We start from the raw sequence: 19,824 nt of genomic DNA on the forward strand, positions 1-19,824 counted from the left end.
CGCCTGCTCGGGAAGGGGCTCGGCACACGGCACACGTATGCTGCCGACCAATGGCCCGTGCTATGGGGGACGTGCCGCGAATACTGGACTAATGGAAGAAGTAAACCGTTCCCTACTGCTATTCCTGTGTTGGTGGAGAATGTCACCTTTCTTATTATTTTCTTGGGGAGGAAGGATGTGGCTATATTGCATTAAATATAATTTTATAATAAAGTATGTATTGAACGCTATCTACACGTAGACGCATGTTCCCAGCGTTGGTGGTCCCGGAGCGATGCGCGCGATCACAAATTACGATCCTATATTAATGGCCTATTGATCCAACATTTATAAAACGCTCCGAGACATTCTGCCAATAGCTAATTTATTTCATTACACAAGTGGCTAATGAGTGACGTCCTCCGGCAGTCATTAGGTAAACCACCACGTTTGGTATGACTGGCAACATACGGCCACACCACAATTACACACAACATACACATTACCTCTGTCTTTGGACAAAATCATCAGTTTGTGACGAGCAAACATAGTCTACCTCTATGTGGACATAAACTAGACTCTATGCAACCGGCATAAGGACTATGGTAGTTGCACATAGCTTGGTTTATTATTAATAGCATACAATTGAATGAAGTAAAAAAAGTTTAGCTAACATATAAAATGTGCGGCCGGGTGCTGACGGGTCATTTGTGGCGAGATGACGTCGAAGTGTTGTTTGCTGCTGGTCGTCATGGCAACCGTCACCAGCTCGGTGATGGCCACCGCCGAGGTGATGAGCCACGTCACCGCACATTTCGGGAAAGCTCTCGAGGAGTGCAGAGAAGAGGTAAGAACAAGATAAAATATATTTTTAACCCCCGACGCAAAAAGAGGGGTGTTATAAGTTTGACGTGTCTGTCTGTCTGTCTGTCTGTCTGTCTGTCTGTGGCATCATAACTCCCGAACGGATGCAGTGATTTCAATTTAGTTTTTTTCTTATGAAAGGGGACTTATGTGCGAGTGTTTTTAGATATGTTTGATGAAAATCGGTTGAGCCGTTTTAAAGTTATGGGCGGTGAAAGTGGGGAGATTAGCCGAAGGTCTGCAAATATACTGGGATGGGGTCTCAAATTAAACCGCACTGAAAGAAGATATTGAAAGATATTATTTTTTCGTATTAACAAAAATAAAATTTTAAATAAAAAATAAAAAAAAAAATTAAATAAATTAAAAATTTAATATCAAAAATATAAAAATTTTAATTTGACGTTTTATTATAAACAATAAATCTTGCACCAATGTAATCTTTAGCCTACTTATAGAAACAAAAATTTGTAATTAATAAGTCAGTAACCTACCTATAAAAAGTATAAAATAAAAAATTAAATTAAAAATTTAAAAAACCCCCGACATAAAAACTTAATTTCCCTTTAAAAAGTAAAAAATAATAAAAGAAACTTAATCTTAAAGTACCTAAGAATGTACTAATAATTCTAAAAAAAAATACGTCTCGTTGGGGGACCGCATTCATACGGACTGCACACCGCCGCCCGCGCCGCTATATTTCTATTTTCTGTGTTATAGTTAAGTACTTAAACATCTATTTACTTTAATGTTAACACCAAGCATGTGATACTTATGAACAAATCGTAGATAAGTAAGAAATAATTAGGAGCGGTCCCCCAACGCGACGTATTTTTTTAGAATTATTAGTACATTCTTAGGTACTTTAAGATTAAGTTTCTTTTATTATTTTTTACTTTTTAAATGGTTAAGTTTTTATGTCGGGGGTTTTTTAAATTTTTAATTTAATTTTTATAAAATTATTTTATTAAAATATTCAGTGATTTGGTAACCGAACCACACCGAACTCAAAATGAGCTTTAACAAGACATAGGTAATTAAAATATAAGTAAGGACTTAAAAGTAGGGTTAACTTTCTGGAATGTTCTGTCTGCAGTCAGGGTTGTCGGCGGAGGTGCTGGAGGAGTTCCAGCACTTCTGGCGCGAGGACTTCGAGGTGGTGCACCGCGAGCTGGGCTGCGCCATCATCTGCATGTCCAACAAGTTCTCGCTGCTGCAGGACGACAGCAGGATGCACCACGTCAACATGCACGACTACGTCAAGAGCTTCCCTAATGGTTCGAACCTTGATACTTCTGTAACGTACACGAGTTTATGAGATGATGCAATCGTGACGCAAGTGATACTTGAAAAAATGTAGGATATCGTTCGATAGCTAATACTGACCAATTTCATGAAGATAGCTTAACCTCATACGGTGTGATATTAATCATCCATCAATAAAGATAGTGAGATGAACTGCTCAGTTCACTATTGTCTAGTCTAAAACAAAATCATGCCGTCCTAAGCTTAGGTACGTGTGTCTGGTAAGACACAAAATATAAAGAGGACTATACTAAAGTATCAATATGATGCAGCCCTTTGTTCTTTAGCGATGTCTTCGATATTATTCGTATTTATTTGTTTCCCGAGGTACTGTTCAGTCTGCCTCCAATAGACATAACTCACGGCGACTGCACATGCAATGCAACTGAAACAAAGGTCACGCGACCATGCACTGCCAGACATATTGCTTGCACTGGATTTATCGCGAAACTCCCCGCGAACGCAAAGGGTCGTTCACTTCACTAATCTAGTTAAAATACTAATTTGTAAATGTTGCTTTTAATTTTCACTGCACACTCTAAACTTGCATAGTATGCAGGTATAAATTAACGGCTCTGACAAGTGACGACTCACACTAAGTCATCGTCTAGCGGTAATGAATATTATTATTACGATGCCTTCTACTCACTCGTGGACGAAACAAAACATACCTATCTAATATAATCATTACCACCACATCCTCTGATTTGAAAAACCTTTATTCATGGTATATCAGCCATAGAAATACCAATCCCAACTACCTAATAATCTCGGAATAAAATATACAACGTCTCATTATTATCATCATATCAGCCACAAGACCTTCCACTTCTGAGTATAGGTAGGCCTTCTCCATATACCATATCTAACTAACTGCGGTCTCCCAGGCCACGTGTTATCCGAGAAGTTGGTGGAACTGATCCACAACTGCGAGAAGAAGTTCGACAGCATGACGGACGACTGCGAGCGCGTGGTGAAGGTGGCTGCCTGCTTCAAGGTGGACGCGAAGGCAGCCGGCATCGCGCCCGAGGTGGCCATGATCGAGGCCGTCATGGAGAAGTACTGACGGCCTCACCCTGCACCCCGACGGACCATCGACTGCTACACTTAGTGATAGAGCTGCAATTTGAAAAACTACAAAAAAATATATAATGAATTGTTTTTATTTGATAATATTGTATTAAGTACATTTTGTTGTGATATTCCTGTGTTTTATTGTGTTATTATCACCTAGTAATTTTAATTTTTCGAAAATTTCTCAGTAGTAGCACGGAGTCTGGAATTGTGTCCGGTATATGGCAATAGGCTCACCCCTATTACATGGGACTTATGTTGGTAGTGGTGTACATTGTGTAGCGGCATTAGGTGTCGTAATGTGCACGTCTGTCTAACCCTTCGGGGATAATAGGCGTGACGTTGCGTTATCCTAAAACATTATATTAATACAGGTCAACCTCTCAATCAATACAATCATTTGCTAAAAATACACTTCTAAAAAATATACAACAGTCAACAGTAACGTGGCCATGTTTGTTTGAAACCAAAAAGTCTCGATTTTACTGGCAAAAGTGCTGAATTGTTCGGTTGCAAAATATTGCACAGAACAAGTATGAATAAAAATTATATAAAAATAAAAAGCCTTTTATTTCTTCGAGCTCGCTCTAATAATAACATTCAAATTATAATCACAATCTTTAGCTATTAATATTTCATCAATAGATGGAATTGATGTCGACTGGTTCTAACATCCAACTGACTAAGCGTTGCTTGCTAGTACAAAGCAGGCAGGCGCTGCGGCGCTGCATGACGTGTGCACTGCTCAGCCTGAAGAATACATATCGTCGTAAAGCTAACGATTACTGTTACCTTGCAGCACTTCCTTACGACCGCGCCGGCGGCCAATTGAATGTCTTCCTACACATTAAACGTTGAGGAATTCCTGTTACAGCCTTTTGTTCCCAGCTAGTGCGGCTTAAGCTGTACTTTACGAGTACTCTAGCTTAAGTAATACAAGTTGATTCGTAATAATCTCTATGTATGAATGTTTCAACTTGCCACGTAAATTACGTAAGAACTAGACTATAATCTCTCTGGCTAGATGGTCAACTATCGACAATAATTATTATTGTTTAGTAGATTGTACGCTTAGGTATAGGGAGGCAGAGCTTCGGCAAGAATGGGCGGATTCGGTTTTAATAATTCAGTCACTCAGTCACCAGTGATTAAGTTAGGTTAGAGTTTCACTACCAGTTCTGGTTTGAGGTAGTTTGAGTTCGAGTCCGCGTTCGAGTGCGAGTTCGAGTTTAATTCCAGTTTGATTTCAAGTACCTTAATAAATAGAGATTCACCGAATGTCCAACCGGATACGAATGTTCAGCCGAATATTTTCTCGCTTGATAGTAAGTTTCGACCTTGAAAGTAAAGCTTCGATATTGCTCGGAAAGAATTAGGTTAGCTTAAAAGGTGTCGAGCATGATTGAAAAGAATCAGGTCTACTCGAAATTTTCGGGTTTGCTCGAAAAGTGTCAAGTGCCTAGAGTTACCTCGATTTCAAACCTAATAAAATCGAACGTTACCTCTATTTGCGACGTATATTACTTCTGTGCCATTACTTAGCCAGCTTTAACTATTTCGTCGGCGGTATTTCCGAACCAATATGACCTTCAAACTTTCAGGAAAAGAGCATAGTAATTTTTATAAGGCCGGCAACGCATCTGTGACTTTACTGGTGTTGCGGGTGTCCATGGGCGGCGCTAATCGCTTATCATCAGGTGACTCGTTTGCCACCTACCTATTACATAAAAAAAGCTATTAGTTATAAGAAACGGAACCACACCACGAAAAGCCCTAAATATATTATTTCAAACGACTCTTAGACATCGTTTGTCCGAAATAGGCGAATCATTCGTCTTTGATGAGCCCATGACACGTATCAATCAGAAATGTCAACGCTGCAACAAATGACAGGCTGTGCGGCGGGCAAATTGGATTTCCATGAATGAAGGCACTACACTAATTAAAGCATGCGTGTAATTGAGACGCGGCCGCTCATTGTCACGTCGCCGGAGTTCTAATTAAGACGGTGATTAGCCGCGGATATAAGCGAGTCCTGGCCACGAGCCGCCACAATGACGCTCCGGCAGTCGGCTACCATGTCGGTGAGGGTGGCGCTGGTGGTGGCCGCCAGTCTCGTGGTGGTGCAAGCCTCGCAAGATGTCATGAAGAACTTGGCCATCAATTTCGCGAAACCATTGGATGACTGTAGGAAGGAGGTGAGTACGTAAAGTGGATTTCTTTCAAACATTTCAATGTTTCCAAAAAACTTACATAAAGATTTTGCTGTTTAATTTAACTGAGCTGTGCGTGGTTGTCTACCTATTAATTGCCAGCAAAATATGCGAATAATTTAACTGAGTCCTACATTTCAAGTCCATGTATTCTGTTACATATTTTCTAATATTCTAAAAATAATTCGATATCTAGTTGTAAGCAGCTATGTGCATTATCATTGGTTTGGCTCCTCACTGTAGATGGACCTGCCGGACTCGGTGACGACAGACTTCTACAACTTCTGGAAGGAAGGCTACGAGCTGACGAACAGACAGACCGGCTGCGCTATCCTCTGTCTCTCCTCCAAGTTGGAGATTCTCGACCAGGAACTGAACCTACACCACGGCAGGGCACAAGAATTTGCCATGAAACACGGAGCTGGTTAGAATTTATCACTTTACTTATGAACTTTAGTCACTGGGTGCTTGTTGAATGAAGCTTGCCATGTTTGGATTCTGTTGTCTGTTGAATTGTTGATGTTTTATTGTGGAACCATAAACTATCGCCTCACGACTCGGAGCACGACCACAACTCCATCCTGACAGATTAGGCAGCAATTAAGCTATAAAGTTAGGAAACAAACTTTATGTCCTAACTAGTGATTATTACTTCGCTATTGTTGACAAAGTTATTAAAGTGTGTCTTCATAGAACCAGTGTTAAGTGTCAATATTTTATTAGCTATCATCTTTTAACGTTACAAGATAAAGTTGAACTAACAAAGTACTCCATTGACTTTAGTATTAGAAGGGGAGAGTTTTATAAAAATTAACATGAATCAGCGAAATATCCGAACGATTGGAGCGGCAAATTGTAAGGAAAGTGTAATGTCACGGAGTGTTTATTGGGAAATATCTCGCGGTGTAATGTTCCACGCTGATGCTGTGAAACAAATAGCTAATATTATAACAGATTAGCTTTACTTTTACTATCGTTTAGATACTTTAATTTATTGTGCTGGAGTAGGCGAATATTCCTTAATAGTTCGGAACTATTCAATCTCACCGAGTATGTCTTTCAGTACTAACTCAGTTTAATATGAACTCAAATAAAGTCCCCTTCTTTCGCAATAGTGTGGTAGACTAAATACTTTGCTTCCAACTTCCAGACGAGGCCATGGCGAAGCAGATAGTGGACATGATCCACACGTGTGCGCAGTCGACCCCCGACGTGGCGGCCGACCCCTGCATGAAGACCCTGAACGTGGCCAAGTGCTTCAAGGACAAGATCCACGAGCTCAACTGGGCGCCCAGCATGGAACTCGTCGTGGGAGAAGTGCTGGCTGAAGTGTAACTTCAATACTCCACAACTCAAGACTCAGATATATTGAACTCATTTCGCTATCAATTTGTTTCGTCAGTCTAAATAAAGCTTGAAAATTGTTAAATAAAAGGTTTCCAAAATGTCATCACGACTCGGCTCGTTCAATGGATTTGGATTAGGTTAGGTTGGTAGTGAACAATCTCGTGGCTCGCCAGCTCGCCAGCTCGCCTCAGAGGGTGTGGGTAGATGTAAGCAGCAACATGATGGACAATACTGTTCAATAAACTGTACATCACTGGTTTCTTGTTTCATTTCTGAATCAGTTCATTGCCACCGGATACTTGGCAATAAAATCATCTAATTAACGTTCAGCAACTGAGTAATATATTAACAATGTTGGAATAAGTAACAATATTGCAAACAGCAGTATATTTCGATTTTATATCGAAATAGTTTCCCAAAATAGCTTTTAAGGATATTTTTTATATTATTTTAATTTATACAATATCTGAATACTGAACTATAACATGGAGTCTACCTTGTGTATAAAGTAGGTAGACACGTTATTGTTTTTTTAAGGGGGCAAATCATCCAATGACTTCTCTCGCCAGGGAGGCATGAGGGAGAGTCAGACTCTTACTGACTGTGGTGGTTTTTACCACCCCGTTCCTACTCCTAATTGATGAGCGGGAGCCCCGATAAACTTGCTAGGTAGACCGGAGCTCCGGATTAGGCATCAGTCCAATTGGGCCCCATTTGTTGTGGTCTGATGGCTGGGATCTTTGAGGCGCGCGCGGAACGCGACGCGCCGCACGCACGGGTCTGTTTCTGGTCGGGCGGCGAGCTACCCTTGCTCGCCGTCTGCAGACCCGCACTTACGGTGGCCGAAGAACGTCACGCGATCCCCTACGCCCGGAGTCTCTCGCGTCGACTTAGGTTCGCTTCCTCACGCGCCCCGTATCCTCCTTAGTTGGCATGACTACTTCACAGAAGGAGGAGACGGCATCTCAGTCCCACAGTTATTGTAACTCGATCCAAATTTTGACAAATTATGCAATGCAACCACAACATCAATTGAAAGTAGCTCACACTTCGTTATCTGATAACGACAAATCCAATTAACAAAGTGATTAATGCAACATGTTCGCAATTATTGCGAGTGTTCACTCCGTGTGACACGAGCAGTCGCCATTTTGAGGTAATATTGTGAAGTTTGCAGCAATGCTTGGTATGAAGGCAATCGTAGTGCTCTGTCTGATTGTGTACGAAGCGGGGCTGGTGCACGGCGAGCACGAGGTGAGCGTGCTGCGCGCCGTCAGCACCAGCATCGGAGACACGCTGCTGGAGTGCCAGACCGAGGTACGTGGCCAGTGCGGCCCGGCAACTGTTGCCTTCTGCAATTAACCAGAAAGTATAATAATCTGGATGATCTTATTCTCTTCTACGAGATCTCATATCCATTGTAATAGATTTAAACTGATAACAAAGTTTATTTCTAAACGTTGTCGTGGGCGCGTTTACAAACATACAAGTTCACAGACACATCACACCCAAACCCGCAACTACAATTTGTGGATCACGCACAGAGTTTTCCGTGCGAGAATTAAATCCGCTACACGTTGCGCGGTATAGGCTGGTTGCCCCCGCCCCCAGCCAGCGCACCGTGCAGTCAGTATCCAAATAATCACAGTCTATATCATGGTTATTATCTTCAGCTAGATATCAAGAATGAAGTAATTCAAAGCTTTCTGAACTTCTGGGACCTAAAGAACCCCGCGGACAACAAGGAATGGGGCTGTGCTCTTGACTGCGTCTTTCAAAAGAATGCGTTTTTGACTCCAGATGGCAAAACCGTGATATCGGCAAACGTGCGAGAATTCTGTAAGGCAGCAGGAGCCGGTAACGTATGCAATGCGTAATATATTTATTGATTATTTAACTTTAGACAAGTATAAGTACATACGTGTACATGATCATCAACAGCAGTTTGTTTGTAGATGAATTGATGTCGGTGCGGATGGTAGACCTGTTTGAAATGTGCAAGGACGGTGCGAAAAAGATCATAAGTAAATGTGACAACGCCCTGGAGGTGACCAAGTGTTTCCGCCACGGCATAGTGCAGCTGGATTGGGCCCCGGAGCACAATTTCTGGAACCGTACTCGGGAGCACCCTGACAACATCCCGGTGCAAAGGACAGACATAGTTAAGATTCCTTTGCCGCAGAGACATTCATCATTGAATGTGTGGCGGAGACGATTCGGTTACAGACGGCTCGCCTCTATCTTAAGAAGATCTTTTTGTTGATAGATTTCATGAATAATAAATGTTACAGGCGTCAATTTTGTTTCAATACAAATCATTCGTTGCCACGATGTAGTTTCCCCGCTAATTGATACCCGTAGTAATCGACACCATTCAGTGCGACTTTAATAACGCACCTCACGCCCTCTGCACCAAAGCTACTCAGAAATTACAAGAATGTGTTAACTTTGTAATAACCGGCCATTAGCAGACACCATGCATGAAAATACTTTATCATTAGTTCACAAATTATGCGCTGGTGTCGCCAATTATACGTGATTGTTAACCAATCTGTCAATTGGTACCGCTATATAAGGGACCGAGTTATACTTGCCGGGGTAAACCTGTTAGACATGGGATCGTGCAACGTCTTTGTCGCGCTCGTGGTGTTAACAGTGGGTGTGAGAGAGATAGAACCATCCAAGGATGCTATGAAGTACATCACCTCAGGATTCGTGAAAGTTCTGGAAGAATGCAAGCAGGAGGTAACTACATTATACTAAATGACATATTAAATAACATAATTACATACATAACTTAACGTACAGGTGTGAAGTTATGTATGATTGTCACGTCTCTGCCTATCCTCATGGGGGTAGGCAGAGACAATAGGATGTCAATGCTACGAATCCTACATACTTCTTTCGCTTCATCAACAGTATAATTACATCGAAGTTAAAACACCCACACGCTCTCCATTGAAGTGTAGTGATAAAAGAGGACCACGACGCATTATCATTGATCACCATCCGAATTGTTGTAGCTAAACATGAACGACCACATCATAGCAGACCTGTTCCACTACTGGAAGCTGGAGTACACGCTGCTGAACCGGGACACCGGCTGCGCCATCATCTGCATGAGCAAGAAGCTGGAGCTGCTGGACGCCAACGGGAGGATGCACCACGGCAATGCGCAGGAGTTCGCCAAGAAACACGGCGCTGGTACGCTGAGGCCTATGCAGTGAGGACTTGTTACGATAGCTATGTTAAACCTTTTACATATTCCAGGTGACGAAGTAGCTTCGAAGATAGTGCAAATAATCCACGAATGTGAAAAGAAGCACGAGCGTGATGATGACGAGTGTCTCCGGGTGCTGGAGGTGGCCAAGTGCTTCCGCACCGGCATCCACGAGCTGGACTGGCAGCCCAAGGTCGAGGTCATTGTGGAGGAGGTCCTCACGGAAATGTAGGACGCTGGCATGTCGTGGGAAATAAACTCAATCTGATTCAATCTGATACTATCGTTTTTTTTTTTGGTAGCTATATTGACCCAGTAACCATTGCTATATTGAATTGTGAATTCCATTTTGTTTCCATGTAGATATCTTCAGACTCTAATCCGAACCAATATTACAATCTGATCAATAGCACACATCTTTAAGCTCTGTTTGCTAAAATACTGTATCTAACATTTAATGCAGTAAACTCTGACAAACTGCAATCAGAATGCTCCATAAACCAGTTCTATCGAATGGGACATTAGTAAGACAATGTCAGACTCATTCGGCTCGTGTGGGCAAAATTATTGTGCACACGTTCGTGTGTCCTCGTGTCGCCGCGTGTAAGCTCCTTAGAAGGCGTTAAGTTAAACGTTAGCTCTCATCAGGTTTACTGTGTAATGGAAATAAATGCTGTCTGCCAGCCATATTGTATGGCACCGAGGGGAGGTACTAATGTTGCCTTGTAAGCTTGAGAGGTGCACGAATATATCTGAGTAGTTGTAGGTATGTATGTATGTGGGCAAATATTAAAAAGATTTTGCTTGGTACAAACATTTGTAGTCGTTTTGAAGCAACGATAGCAACATTCAAATCCACATTAATGAAATGTTTGTCTGATTAGCTTCTCATGATAATATGTTCAATGATATTTAAATGGCCACATTACTAAGGAGCCCTTAAACCTATAACTCCTACACTTGTATACCTGACCCCCTGACCTTCCGGAGTCCCCTAACAATAAAACTATCCAGGTAAATCGCTTCACACGGCGGGCCCGCGTGCGCCGGCGCACCACGTGAGACTCGATGCGGTTAATTGCCCCATAACTCTGAACTATCGCCGCCATTACGCGACAGCACAATCGCGACGTGCGCCGGCGCATGCACTGCCTGCACCACTGGGCCACTGCGAACGCTGGCAGAAGGATGATATTACCGGCTTAATGTTACTTCATGAATTATGAAACATGAGTAACAGTAACTTGTACAGCGGCAGTAGCTGCGGCAGTCATTTTGTCACTGTATTTGAAGAACTCCATGCTACCGTTACTTCCAGTGCTTTTGAAGCTGAGATACGTTATGGTCAACAGTATAGTCGAAAGTTCAGTACAACAATTTTAAATTTTTCCATTTCAGTCAACATCAGTGTTTACTAGTAGTATTTATTACCTATTTACCATCTAGGAACAGCCAGCACAGTGTACCTTCTGTGCCTCGCAGTCGGCGGGCCGCGGCTAAGCATGCAGTGTTAATCGAACTTTGATGTAGTGATAACGGCGTGAACAGATTTACTTGGTGCTCCGATACGTTGGCTGCGAGCGTTCGAGAGCTTTCAAAGGTTGCTCGAGGTGGTTCACCTTCTAACCAATGATGAGGAGACACACTGCTTCGTATACACCTGTGTTTGTGATTCATTCATTAAGTATTGTGTTCCTTTAAAACCATATCCATTAGTTTACTGCTTTCCACATATCAAAGAAATACTTCGTAGTATCATAAATGTTTACAAATGATAAATAAATTCGCCATAAAGCCAAAGCCTCGCGCCACAAATCCGAGCCGGTCTGGAGACGCGGGCGATCCGTTAGCGGGTCCCGTACAAACCAGCTCGACAAACAATACTGGCGCGGCGCAGTTAAATCTATTTGAACGAGACGCACCTGAGGCCGACGCGTTATTTACTTTTATTGCGGAACCCTTACACTGCGCCACGAGGAAATGTGAACAGTAGTCTCATTTTTATACACGTTCGTGAAGTTCATTTTAGAACTTTTAATGCATTTATTTATTGCTCGATGTTGTGTAGTGACTACACAGAAAATGTTTATCACCATCGATAATTACTCAATTATTGCAATAAATACTTGGATTCCCTTCCCGAGGCTCAAAGATTTCGTAAGTAAGCCCTAGGAAGCTACTGAGTGGTATCTATGGTTACTTCACGTTTGATAGAGACTGGGCAGCTGAGCTCTCTGAAAGATATGATCCTGTTAAACTTTCTGATATTACAATAAATTATCTTGTTTTATATCCCAGCGAAGAGAGTCAAGCATAAGCACCATAGTGCAATGTTTAGCAATATTTCTAAAACAATGTGCAAACTAAACACAGTTTGATCGAAGGTAACCTTCTGTTTGTACCCTTTTGCAGTATGGATGTGACTAGAATGCGATACTTTTCCTTATGTTTATAATTTTATTTGTATTTGTCGAGGAAAGTGTCGGTTGTATCGACACGCGGGTACGGCGGGTACCGCGGGTACAGCGGGCGCAGGTGCGGGTATATCGGCGATTCACGACACGTCCTCCTTCATTGAATCTAAGTGTTGTGCCTGATATAGGAATGAGAACTACTTTTACTTACATAATCTGTTCTACTACAAGTTACACTTGTTTCACTGTAAGGTGTAACAGGTGTGATTTGCTGTTCGATTCTGTTTCATTTATAGCCATTTATTTGATGATCAAAATTCAAAAGTAGAGTGACGTAGATAATAGAGTACCAGAGATAATGTGGTTGATGCTGCCATCTAATTATCTGCTTAAATTGATTGTTTGCTTAACATTAAGACATGTTAAAAAATAAAAGAAATAGATGATTATGGCAACCGTTCTTATGTAGAGGAGGTTCATAGTCCAGCAGTGGACAATCACGGGAGGTGTCGTTGATAAAATAAAACTGCACACTCATGAATTTGAACCACTTTTATTATCCAAAGAACCTAGAGAGAAAATTAATTATGTATACAGGGCCATGATAATAATAAAAAGAGAGAGATATTTTGTTAAACCACTCCGACGTTTGAGAGATGACTGTGTTGTCTAAATATTAGTAAAATAACATGAAACCCTTTCCAGTTACAGTACCCACAGAAACCTACAACTAAACACTAAAGAACTTTACAACCGTCACGAGCTTTACTTATCATCCAACATAATGCTGTAGAAAAAAAAACAAATGTCATTCATACATGAATGTCCATATTACTCACGTGCCAAGTCCGTATAAAAGATGATAAACATTCCCATACATTTGTTTCATTTTCGATCACAGAGGCTTAGTACGAGTTTGTTTTACATTCAACGCGATCGCAACGAAAGCTCGTTCGGCGTTCTAATTGGTTTGTTCATTCGTTCCGACCAATCAGAGCGCCGAACGGGCTCTGGTTTCGATTTTGTTCATCGTAAAGCGAACTCGTACTAAGGGTACTGGTAGATAAAAATTTTAAGGCTGCAGATAATTATCCGGCGTGCTATATCATTGAAAGTTCCAACTAGTGTAGCTGCTTCTCCTACTATAGTATTGTTTCCTGGGTTTCATTTACACGGCGGTCATCATCTCTTCCATGATGACCTCCATGCTGGGCGCCCACTTCAGCTCGTGGATCTTGGTGCGGAAGCACTTGGCCACCTCCAGCGCCCGCATGCACTCGTCCGCCACGCCGGCGTGCTGCTGCTCGCACTCGTGGATTATACTCACCAGCTTCTTGGCCACGTCGTCGTCTGTGGGGAGAGAGTAAGGAGACTCATGAGTAAAATAGTTCCACCTTAATCCAGGTATCTAGGTGCTTCTAAATTCATCATTGGGTCGACTACAAACTAATTGTTTGTACAAATCTTTGATAATTGGATTATTACCAGCTCCATGACTCTTGGCGAATTCCTCTGCCTTCCCGTGATGCATCTTCTGGTCTTCCATGAGGTCCAGTTTCTTGGCCATGCACAGCACCATGCAGCCCATGTCCCGGTTGATGAGCTGGTACTCCTCGCGCCAGTAGTTGTACATGTCTTGCATTATGTGGTCGCCTATGTTGAGCTGCAAGGGAATTATAGGACTAGGTTAAATACCAATGTACGTTACTTTAAACCTTACTTAAAATTGATTGATCTAGATCTCACCTCAGTCTTGCAGTCGTCCACGACCTTCGAGAATCCCTTGGTCATCTTGACCATGAGGTCCTGCGAGGCGAGCACGGCGCTGGTCAGGCACAGCGCGCACACAACACACACAACCCTCCATCTAGCGTCCGCCATCTTGGAATCTGCACAGATTCTTATGTGTGGGGGTTTATATAGTCGCGTTTTGATTAATTGCTTTAATTGTCAGCGTGGTTTAATTAGTAGTTGTTGGTTAATTGTCAGGTGTCGCGGGATTCGGTTGACATGGTGTTATTGTTGGGGGCGTACCACTCGCCCATTGTACCGCATGTTCTACGACTCGTACCAACACAAACAGTCATTGGTTAATCATTAAATTATTGTTTTACGAAGTCATGTATGTATTTATAATTTTAATTTAATAGTGGACGTAGGCATAAATAAGTCGTTAAAACGAGATTACAACATTTCCAACTGATTGTTGATTAAAATGATCAGTCATGGAGTTATCTGGTCGCTGTCGATGTCGTTCGTCTTGCGAATGGGTGTAATATATAAATGGCTGCTGCATTACATCGTCATTAAGAATGCGCGTCTCGTCTGATCGTGCAATATAACGGCCGCGAGACGTCCTTGTGTCGTCGACCCGCGCTCCCTGGAACCACGCTACTGACGCTACACACAAATAGCTCGGCTTTATATTATACCGGGGAATGGGTCACGATACTCACAATGCGTGTTGTTTACCTATGTTATGAAATTGAAATTACTAATGAATTCGAAATACTAATGTTATAAAGTATTTTTGACCACTTTTAGCTAATTTAAGAAATGTTTGCTCTGATGTGAGAGTTTTACTGGTATTTAAAGAAGATACTTATTTTAGTTCTATACAAATGAAGTATACAGTTGTCACTTTACCTAATTACTTAGTAAAATAAGCTGGTGATCACTAAGTAGGAGTACTTATCTCTACTTGAAACAGTAATGTTGGGTTTTCCAATTTGCTTGTTCTTAGTACTCTAACACAAACCCTGGAAGTGTGCCAAGTAATTGGCATAGGTTTCTAAATTCCAGGTACACTAACATTGTACCTAATATTTTCCATAAATACTAAGCGAACAAAATACAGGAGAGAGGTCTGTTTGTTACGAGAAAGAGATACAACATTGAATAAACAATTCCAGTATTATTGCAATAGTACGTAAAGTTCACAAAGTTATGAGTGTTCCTAGTTATGATGGATGCTGCTAATTGCCGGCGGAGGGTGACGCTGCTTGCATTAACTCGATCGCTGCTCACTGTCAGCTCGCGTGTGCGGCTACATCTGCTACGTCTTGTACGACATACCAGGCGCTTTATTACAGATTACAGAAAAAAAACTTCAAAATTTCACAGGTATTTCATAAAGTTGGTCATGAAAGACGTGACGTCACAATGGTATGGAATTCTAAGGTACAATAAGCCAAAATTGTTCTTATGTCATGTTATATCAATAGCACCACTTTTTTTTTAGAGGGGGAAAGTCATCCAATGACTTCTCCCGCCTTGAGCGAGGCGGGAGGGAGTGTCAGACTCTTACTGACTAAAAACCACCCCGTTCTTACTCCTGCTTTTCGAGCCGGAGCCCCGGTAAATCCGCTAGGTAGTCCGCAGCTCCGGAATCAATAGCACCACTTGCAGTTTAATGTAAGACCTGATTCCTACTAATAAAAGGACATGGCTAAACCAAAGTATGGACGTACGACGTCCATACCCGTACAAATAAATATTGTATAAATATGGTACCTAGCAATAAATAAAGCCGCATAATTAAAGATTGATATTTTGTAGTTAAGAAGGTCCAGAAACTTGGCATATCTGCGCAATCCTGAAAATAAAGTAGCGCTCCTACGTCAAACAACGTTATAAAAACTTCAAAATATAACATTGCTCTGAACTTTTACCAAGGCGTTTTGAGGTACCTGAGCCGAAAGTTATTTATATACAATATACATATATACAATATATACAATATACATATATACAATATACATATACTCACTACATATCAGATATACATACTACTATATATACATGCTCACTACATAATATGCTACAATATATACACATAAGAAATTAATATTACTTTTAAGTTTGTATTGAGTCCTAGGTTAAGGAAATACATACTACTATATATACATGCTCACTACATAATATACTACAATATATACACATAAGAAATTAACATTACTTTTAAGTTTATATTAAGTCCTAGGTTAAGGAAATGTAATCTAGGATAAGTTTGCCCTCAAATTTGCAACGCCTGAAAAAGGCAGTTAAGATGTACTTAACATTTAAACTAAGACCTGTAATACCTACCTTAACGTGCAAATAAATATTTTGAGTTTGAGTTTGAGTTTATATGAGGTAGATAGGTAAACAATTCTGCTTATACTAGATAATGAACACAAAGTAACCAAGGACAGACACAAAATATATAGTAAGATTGTGCAATATTATACAAAATATATATTTTGTGTCGATCAAAACATTTACAATTATTTGGTTTCAGAAAAAAGTCATTATATTACCGTTATTAAAAAGTGATGTTCGTTTAATTATTTCGATTTGATTTTCGGGGAAACTAATGTCCTAATAATAGCCTGCAGTACCTATGTACTTCCGTGTTGTCATGTCAAACCACAACAAAAAAAAATCAATTATGAAACTTATTTTTTGTTAATTTTTGTTCACCAAGTTATAAGAATTAGTTAAACACAAAATAATTCATAAGTGAATATTTAAATGATACGGGTTAGCGTGAAATTCGTATTCTTGTTATTATGCCTGGGTCAGTCATTTAACCATCTCCTTTCCATGAATTAACAGTGAGAATTCTGAACCATTCTGGCCCGATAGCTAAAAGTTAATGAATAAATTAGATTTATAGTATTTATTCACGCGAAATTTTATCACACAGATTTCAATTTAAATACTAGATTTAATGAGCAACTTTATAGTTTGTATGCGGTTGAATGATCCGGTTTCGTAACCTGTATAGAAGTTTAACGAGGAGATGCATCAGGAATGTTGATTTACGAGCTGTTCTGGACAAAGTAAGGGCATTACAACAAGACGACTGATGGACTGTCGTGTCGTGTCGTGTCGTGCCTGACAATGTAGTCACACGCTCCGTGGATCTGTTACGCTAATCCAGTCACATATAACTCTTCATTACGACGAGCCACCGTCTAAGCATTATAAGTATGTTTACTAGCTACACAGTACACGGCTTATGTTTTAGTTAGCTTATTAGCCTAACTAATTATTATTAACGGTCTGCTTGACACCGCACGGAGTCCACTCACCATGCACTATTACCATGGTACCTAGTTACCTGGCCACGTCTCAGGCTGCAAGTGCTTATTATTCCAACATGGACTTTAATACGCGCTCTCTATAATTTTCTAAGATTTATTTTCTTTCCTTTTTCACTACTTAATTAAAAGAAGATATGAAATTATCGGCGAGCATGCACTCGGTTGTAATTGATGCTTGTCATTTATATCTTGTCGGGGAATTATGTTGTAAGAATTAAAGTTTAGTGCTAGAAATAGAGTCTGCCTGGTGACAAATAGCATATACTTTGTTGGTACATATATAGAAACATAATATATAGGCATACATATGTTCACGCCTGTCTATATGAGTAAGCCATGTAGGCATATACTTTGTAAATAGTACAATCGGCAAATATGTTCGGTACCCCTATCGCGGTACAATTGGTGAACGCTGCTCATGACTCGGGTCGCGAACATTAATACCACGTAGGTACGGAGGATAGAACATCACACACGATTGATTCCGCCGACTGATTTATGGATGTTTCCACAAAAGCTGCGGTTTCAGCCGCACGTTACGCGGCAGCTTGAATTATTGCGCGGCGGCTGCAGGCTGCAGGCTGCACACTATCTACACTCGTATCACTTTTATCTAAAAACAAAACGAGACGACTACGTGCTCTATTTTATTTCAACTGTTTCTATCTCTTTGAAGTTTCTAATCATTCCTTTTTCATTTGTTTCAGGTAAGATTAGCCTATTTTCCGGTGTGTCTTTGAAGAATATTACTTACGTATGCTGTGAGGTAAGTGATCTGATATTTGTTAACGTAATTTTCGCGTTCATTGAAGGGATATAAAATTATAAGCGACTTTTCAAGATTATTATGCACTCTGTCTTACTTTAATGCTTAAACTGGTAACCTTTGTTATCCAAACAAACAGTACCTATTCAGAAAGTTACACCAATTAGCTCTATGTTGTATCGTCTCCAAAGACCATAGTTACAGCAAATCCCTTCGAATCCCCGATCAACATTTATCGTCACTAAATCTATTGAATTAGCGACATAACGCGCTGTCCACCTGGTGATGTGCCGGGGTTAATCCCGCGGGATCCCGGCGGAATCCCGCGCTGAATCCCGGCCAGGAATGAGACAGCTGCGCGTAACGGCTGCCCGCTGACTGATGGCCGGCGATTTGTCTGACTGACCCTCGGTAGAGTTTGCAGGCGTATAGAGTCGGCTGTGATTCTGTGAGGCCTTGTGTGGCTGTGACGAGGGAGAATCTGACGATCTGTTTGTTCATCTATAACATGGTGATTAGTGCCTCTACTTAGGTAGTAAGAATACCCTGCCTTATAACTTATACATAATTATAATATGTAATGTTTAGTGTTACATTGATTTCATATCTTCTTACCTTGAAACTGAGATATTCTCTGAACATTTTGAATTTGTTATGAAACCCACTTAAGACTGTAGGACAGGATTTGAGATATTATCAACAATTTAACTTGTATAGGTACAAACCAACACATAAATAAGCCCCCCTCTACACGTTCCTCCCTCTGCGTCAATAAATTGTTCCTTAAACTTAGTAAACGTCTTGCGCTTATCTTAATAGTGGTAGTCGGACGGACGGCCGGACCGGGCCGGACTGCCGGACACCCGGATTACTGGCCGGGGGTCGCTAGATACGTCTCGTTGCGATTTAACTGCGGGTCATGAGATATACGAAGAGGTAACCGGGTTTACTGGTCTAACATTTATGTGAAGGAATAATTTAAGTCCCTAATTTTATGCCAAATTTAATATTATCAACGTCTAAATGCAACCGTATTTAAGACTATTAATATCGCTGAGCTTTATAGGCGCAAGTTAAGAGTAGTAATTATGAATTATTAGCAGCGTTCAGTGTCCAGGGTGCACATACTGCACATAATGACAGATAGTTGCACACTCCGTTATCGCACAGCGCGGGACAGGGCGCGGCGGGCGGCGGGCGGCAAAAACCGCGCGTAATAAATCGAGGCGACAGAACGCGCGTCGACGCGGTGCCGCGCGACAATTTATAGGCGCGATAATTATTGGCAAGTGCAGCGTGTGCTGCAGCTAATGTTGCGATCATCGCATTCAGGCAGCCATTACACATTACACCCCATCACGTAGACTTTATTTTTCATTAAAAACTCCATCACCGACATTATCAGTTTACAATCTCATCTAACCGTTTCCTAAGAAACGAATCTTTGCGAATGATTCATAAATAATAATTTATGGGGGTCGTAAAATAAGCCTTCTATGCAGTTCTAAGATAGCTTTAACTGACCAATGATTTTAATTCAGTGAACACATACACG

General features: G+C 41.0%; 4 protein-coding genes across 4 annotated transcripts; 3 read left to right on the top strand and 1 right to left on the bottom strand.

The window, feature by feature from the left end:
• Positions 1-667: 667 nt before the first annotated feature.
• On the top strand, positions 668-7,038 carry LOC118266246 (uncharacterized). The gene is made up of 6 exons (XM_050695092.1): positions 668-826; positions 1,940-2,120; positions 3,036-3,211; positions 5,235-5,420; positions 5,679-5,859; positions 6,586-7,038. The coding sequence occupies exons 1-6, from the start codon at positions 698-700 to the stop codon at positions 6,768-6,770; spliced, it is 1,038 nt and encodes a 345-aa protein (XP_050551049.1). The 5' UTR covers positions 668-697; the 3' UTR covers positions 6,771-7,038.
• Positions 7,039-7,884: 846 nt separating this feature from the next.
• On the top strand, positions 7,885-9,080 carry LOC118265736 (pheromone-binding protein-like). Its single transcript, XM_035578837.2, has 3 exons — positions 7,885-8,099; positions 8,456-8,639; positions 8,738-9,080. Exons 1-3 carry the CDS (start codon positions 7,962-7,964, stop codon positions 9,043-9,045), a joined length of 630 nt encoding a protein of 209 aa, XP_035434730.2. The 5' UTR covers positions 7,885-7,961; the 3' UTR covers positions 9,046-9,080.
• A 283-nt stretch (positions 9,081-9,363) lies between these two features.
• On the top strand, positions 9,364-10,280 carry LOC118265739 (general odorant-binding protein 1). The gene is made up of 3 exons (XM_035578840.2): positions 9,364-9,527; positions 9,806-9,986; positions 10,053-10,280. The coding sequence occupies exons 1-3, from the start codon at positions 9,396-9,398 to the stop codon at positions 10,232-10,234; spliced, it is 495 nt and encodes a 164-aa protein (XP_035434733.1). The 5' UTR covers positions 9,364-9,395; the 3' UTR covers positions 10,235-10,280.
• Positions 10,281-13,534: 3,254 nt separating this feature from the next.
• Positions 13,535-14,305, bottom strand: LOC118265738 (general odorant-binding protein 1). The gene is made up of 3 exons (XM_035578839.2): positions 14,163-14,305; positions 13,902-14,079; positions 13,535-13,766 (listed from the first exon to the last, which is right to left on the bottom strand). The coding sequence occupies exons 1-3, from the start codon at positions 14,295-14,297 to the stop codon at positions 13,585-13,587; spliced, it is 495 nt and encodes a 164-aa protein (XP_035434732.1). The 5' UTR covers positions 14,298-14,305; the 3' UTR covers positions 13,535-13,584.
• Positions 14,306-19,824: the final 5,519 nt, after the last annotated feature.

The sequence above is a fragment of the Spodoptera frugiperda genome, chromosome 7, assembly GCF_023101765.2.
Source record: "Spodoptera frugiperda isolate SF20-4 chromosome 7, AGI-APGP_CSIRO_Sfru_2.0, whole genome shotgun sequence".
NCBI lineage: Eukaryota > Metazoa > Arthropoda > Insecta > Lepidoptera > Noctuidae > Spodoptera > Spodoptera frugiperda.

Bases quoted from the DNA above. Each gene is read 5' to 3' on its own strand.
- LOC118266246 (XM_050695092.1), top strand. From the start codon at position 698: ATGACGTCGAAGTGTTGTTTGCTGCTGGTCGTCATGGCAACCGTCACC. The intron at 2,121-3,035 runs GTTCGAACCTTG...GCGGTCTCCCAG, and splicing joins CGTCAAGAGCTTCCCTAATG to GCCACGTGTTATCCGAGAAG. The intron at 5,860-6,585 runs GTTAGAATTTAT...TCCAACTTCCAG, and splicing joins TGCCATGAAACACGGAGCTG to ACGAGGCCATGGCGAAGCAG.
- LOC118265736 (XM_035578837.2), top strand. From the start codon at position 7,962: ATGCTTGGTATGAAGGCAATCGTAGTGCTCTGTCTGATTGTGTACGAA. The intron at 8,100-8,455 runs GTACGTGGCCAG...TATTATCTTCAG, and splicing joins TGCTGGAGTGCCAGACCGAG to CTAGATATCAAGAATGAAGT. The intron at 8,640-8,737 runs GTAACGTATGCA...GTTTGTTTGTAG, and splicing joins CTGTAAGGCAGCAGGAGCCG to ATGAATTGATGTCGGTGCGG.
- LOC118265739 (XM_035578840.2), top strand. From the start codon at position 9,396: ATGGGATCGTGCAACGTCTTTGTCGCGCTCGTGGTGTTAACAGTGGGT. The intron at 9,528-9,805 runs GTAACTACATTA...GAATTGTTGTAG, and splicing joins TGGAAGAATGCAAGCAGGAG to CTAAACATGAACGACCACAT. The intron at 9,987-10,052 runs GTACGCTGAGGC...TACATATTCCAG, and splicing joins CGCCAAGAAACACGGCGCTG to GTGACGAAGTAGCTTCGAAG.
- LOC118265738 (XM_035578839.2), bottom strand. From the start codon at position 14,297: ATGGCGGACGCTAGATGGAGGGTTGTGTGTGTTGTGTGCGCGCTGTGC. The intron at 14,080-14,162 runs GTGAGATCTAGA...ATTCCCTTGCAG, and splicing joins TGGACGACTGCAAGACTGAG to CTCAACATAGGCGACCACAT. The intron at 13,767-13,901 runs GTAATAATCCAA...CTCTCCCCACAG, and splicing joins CGCCAAGAGTCATGGAGCTG to ACGACGACGTGGCCAAGAAG.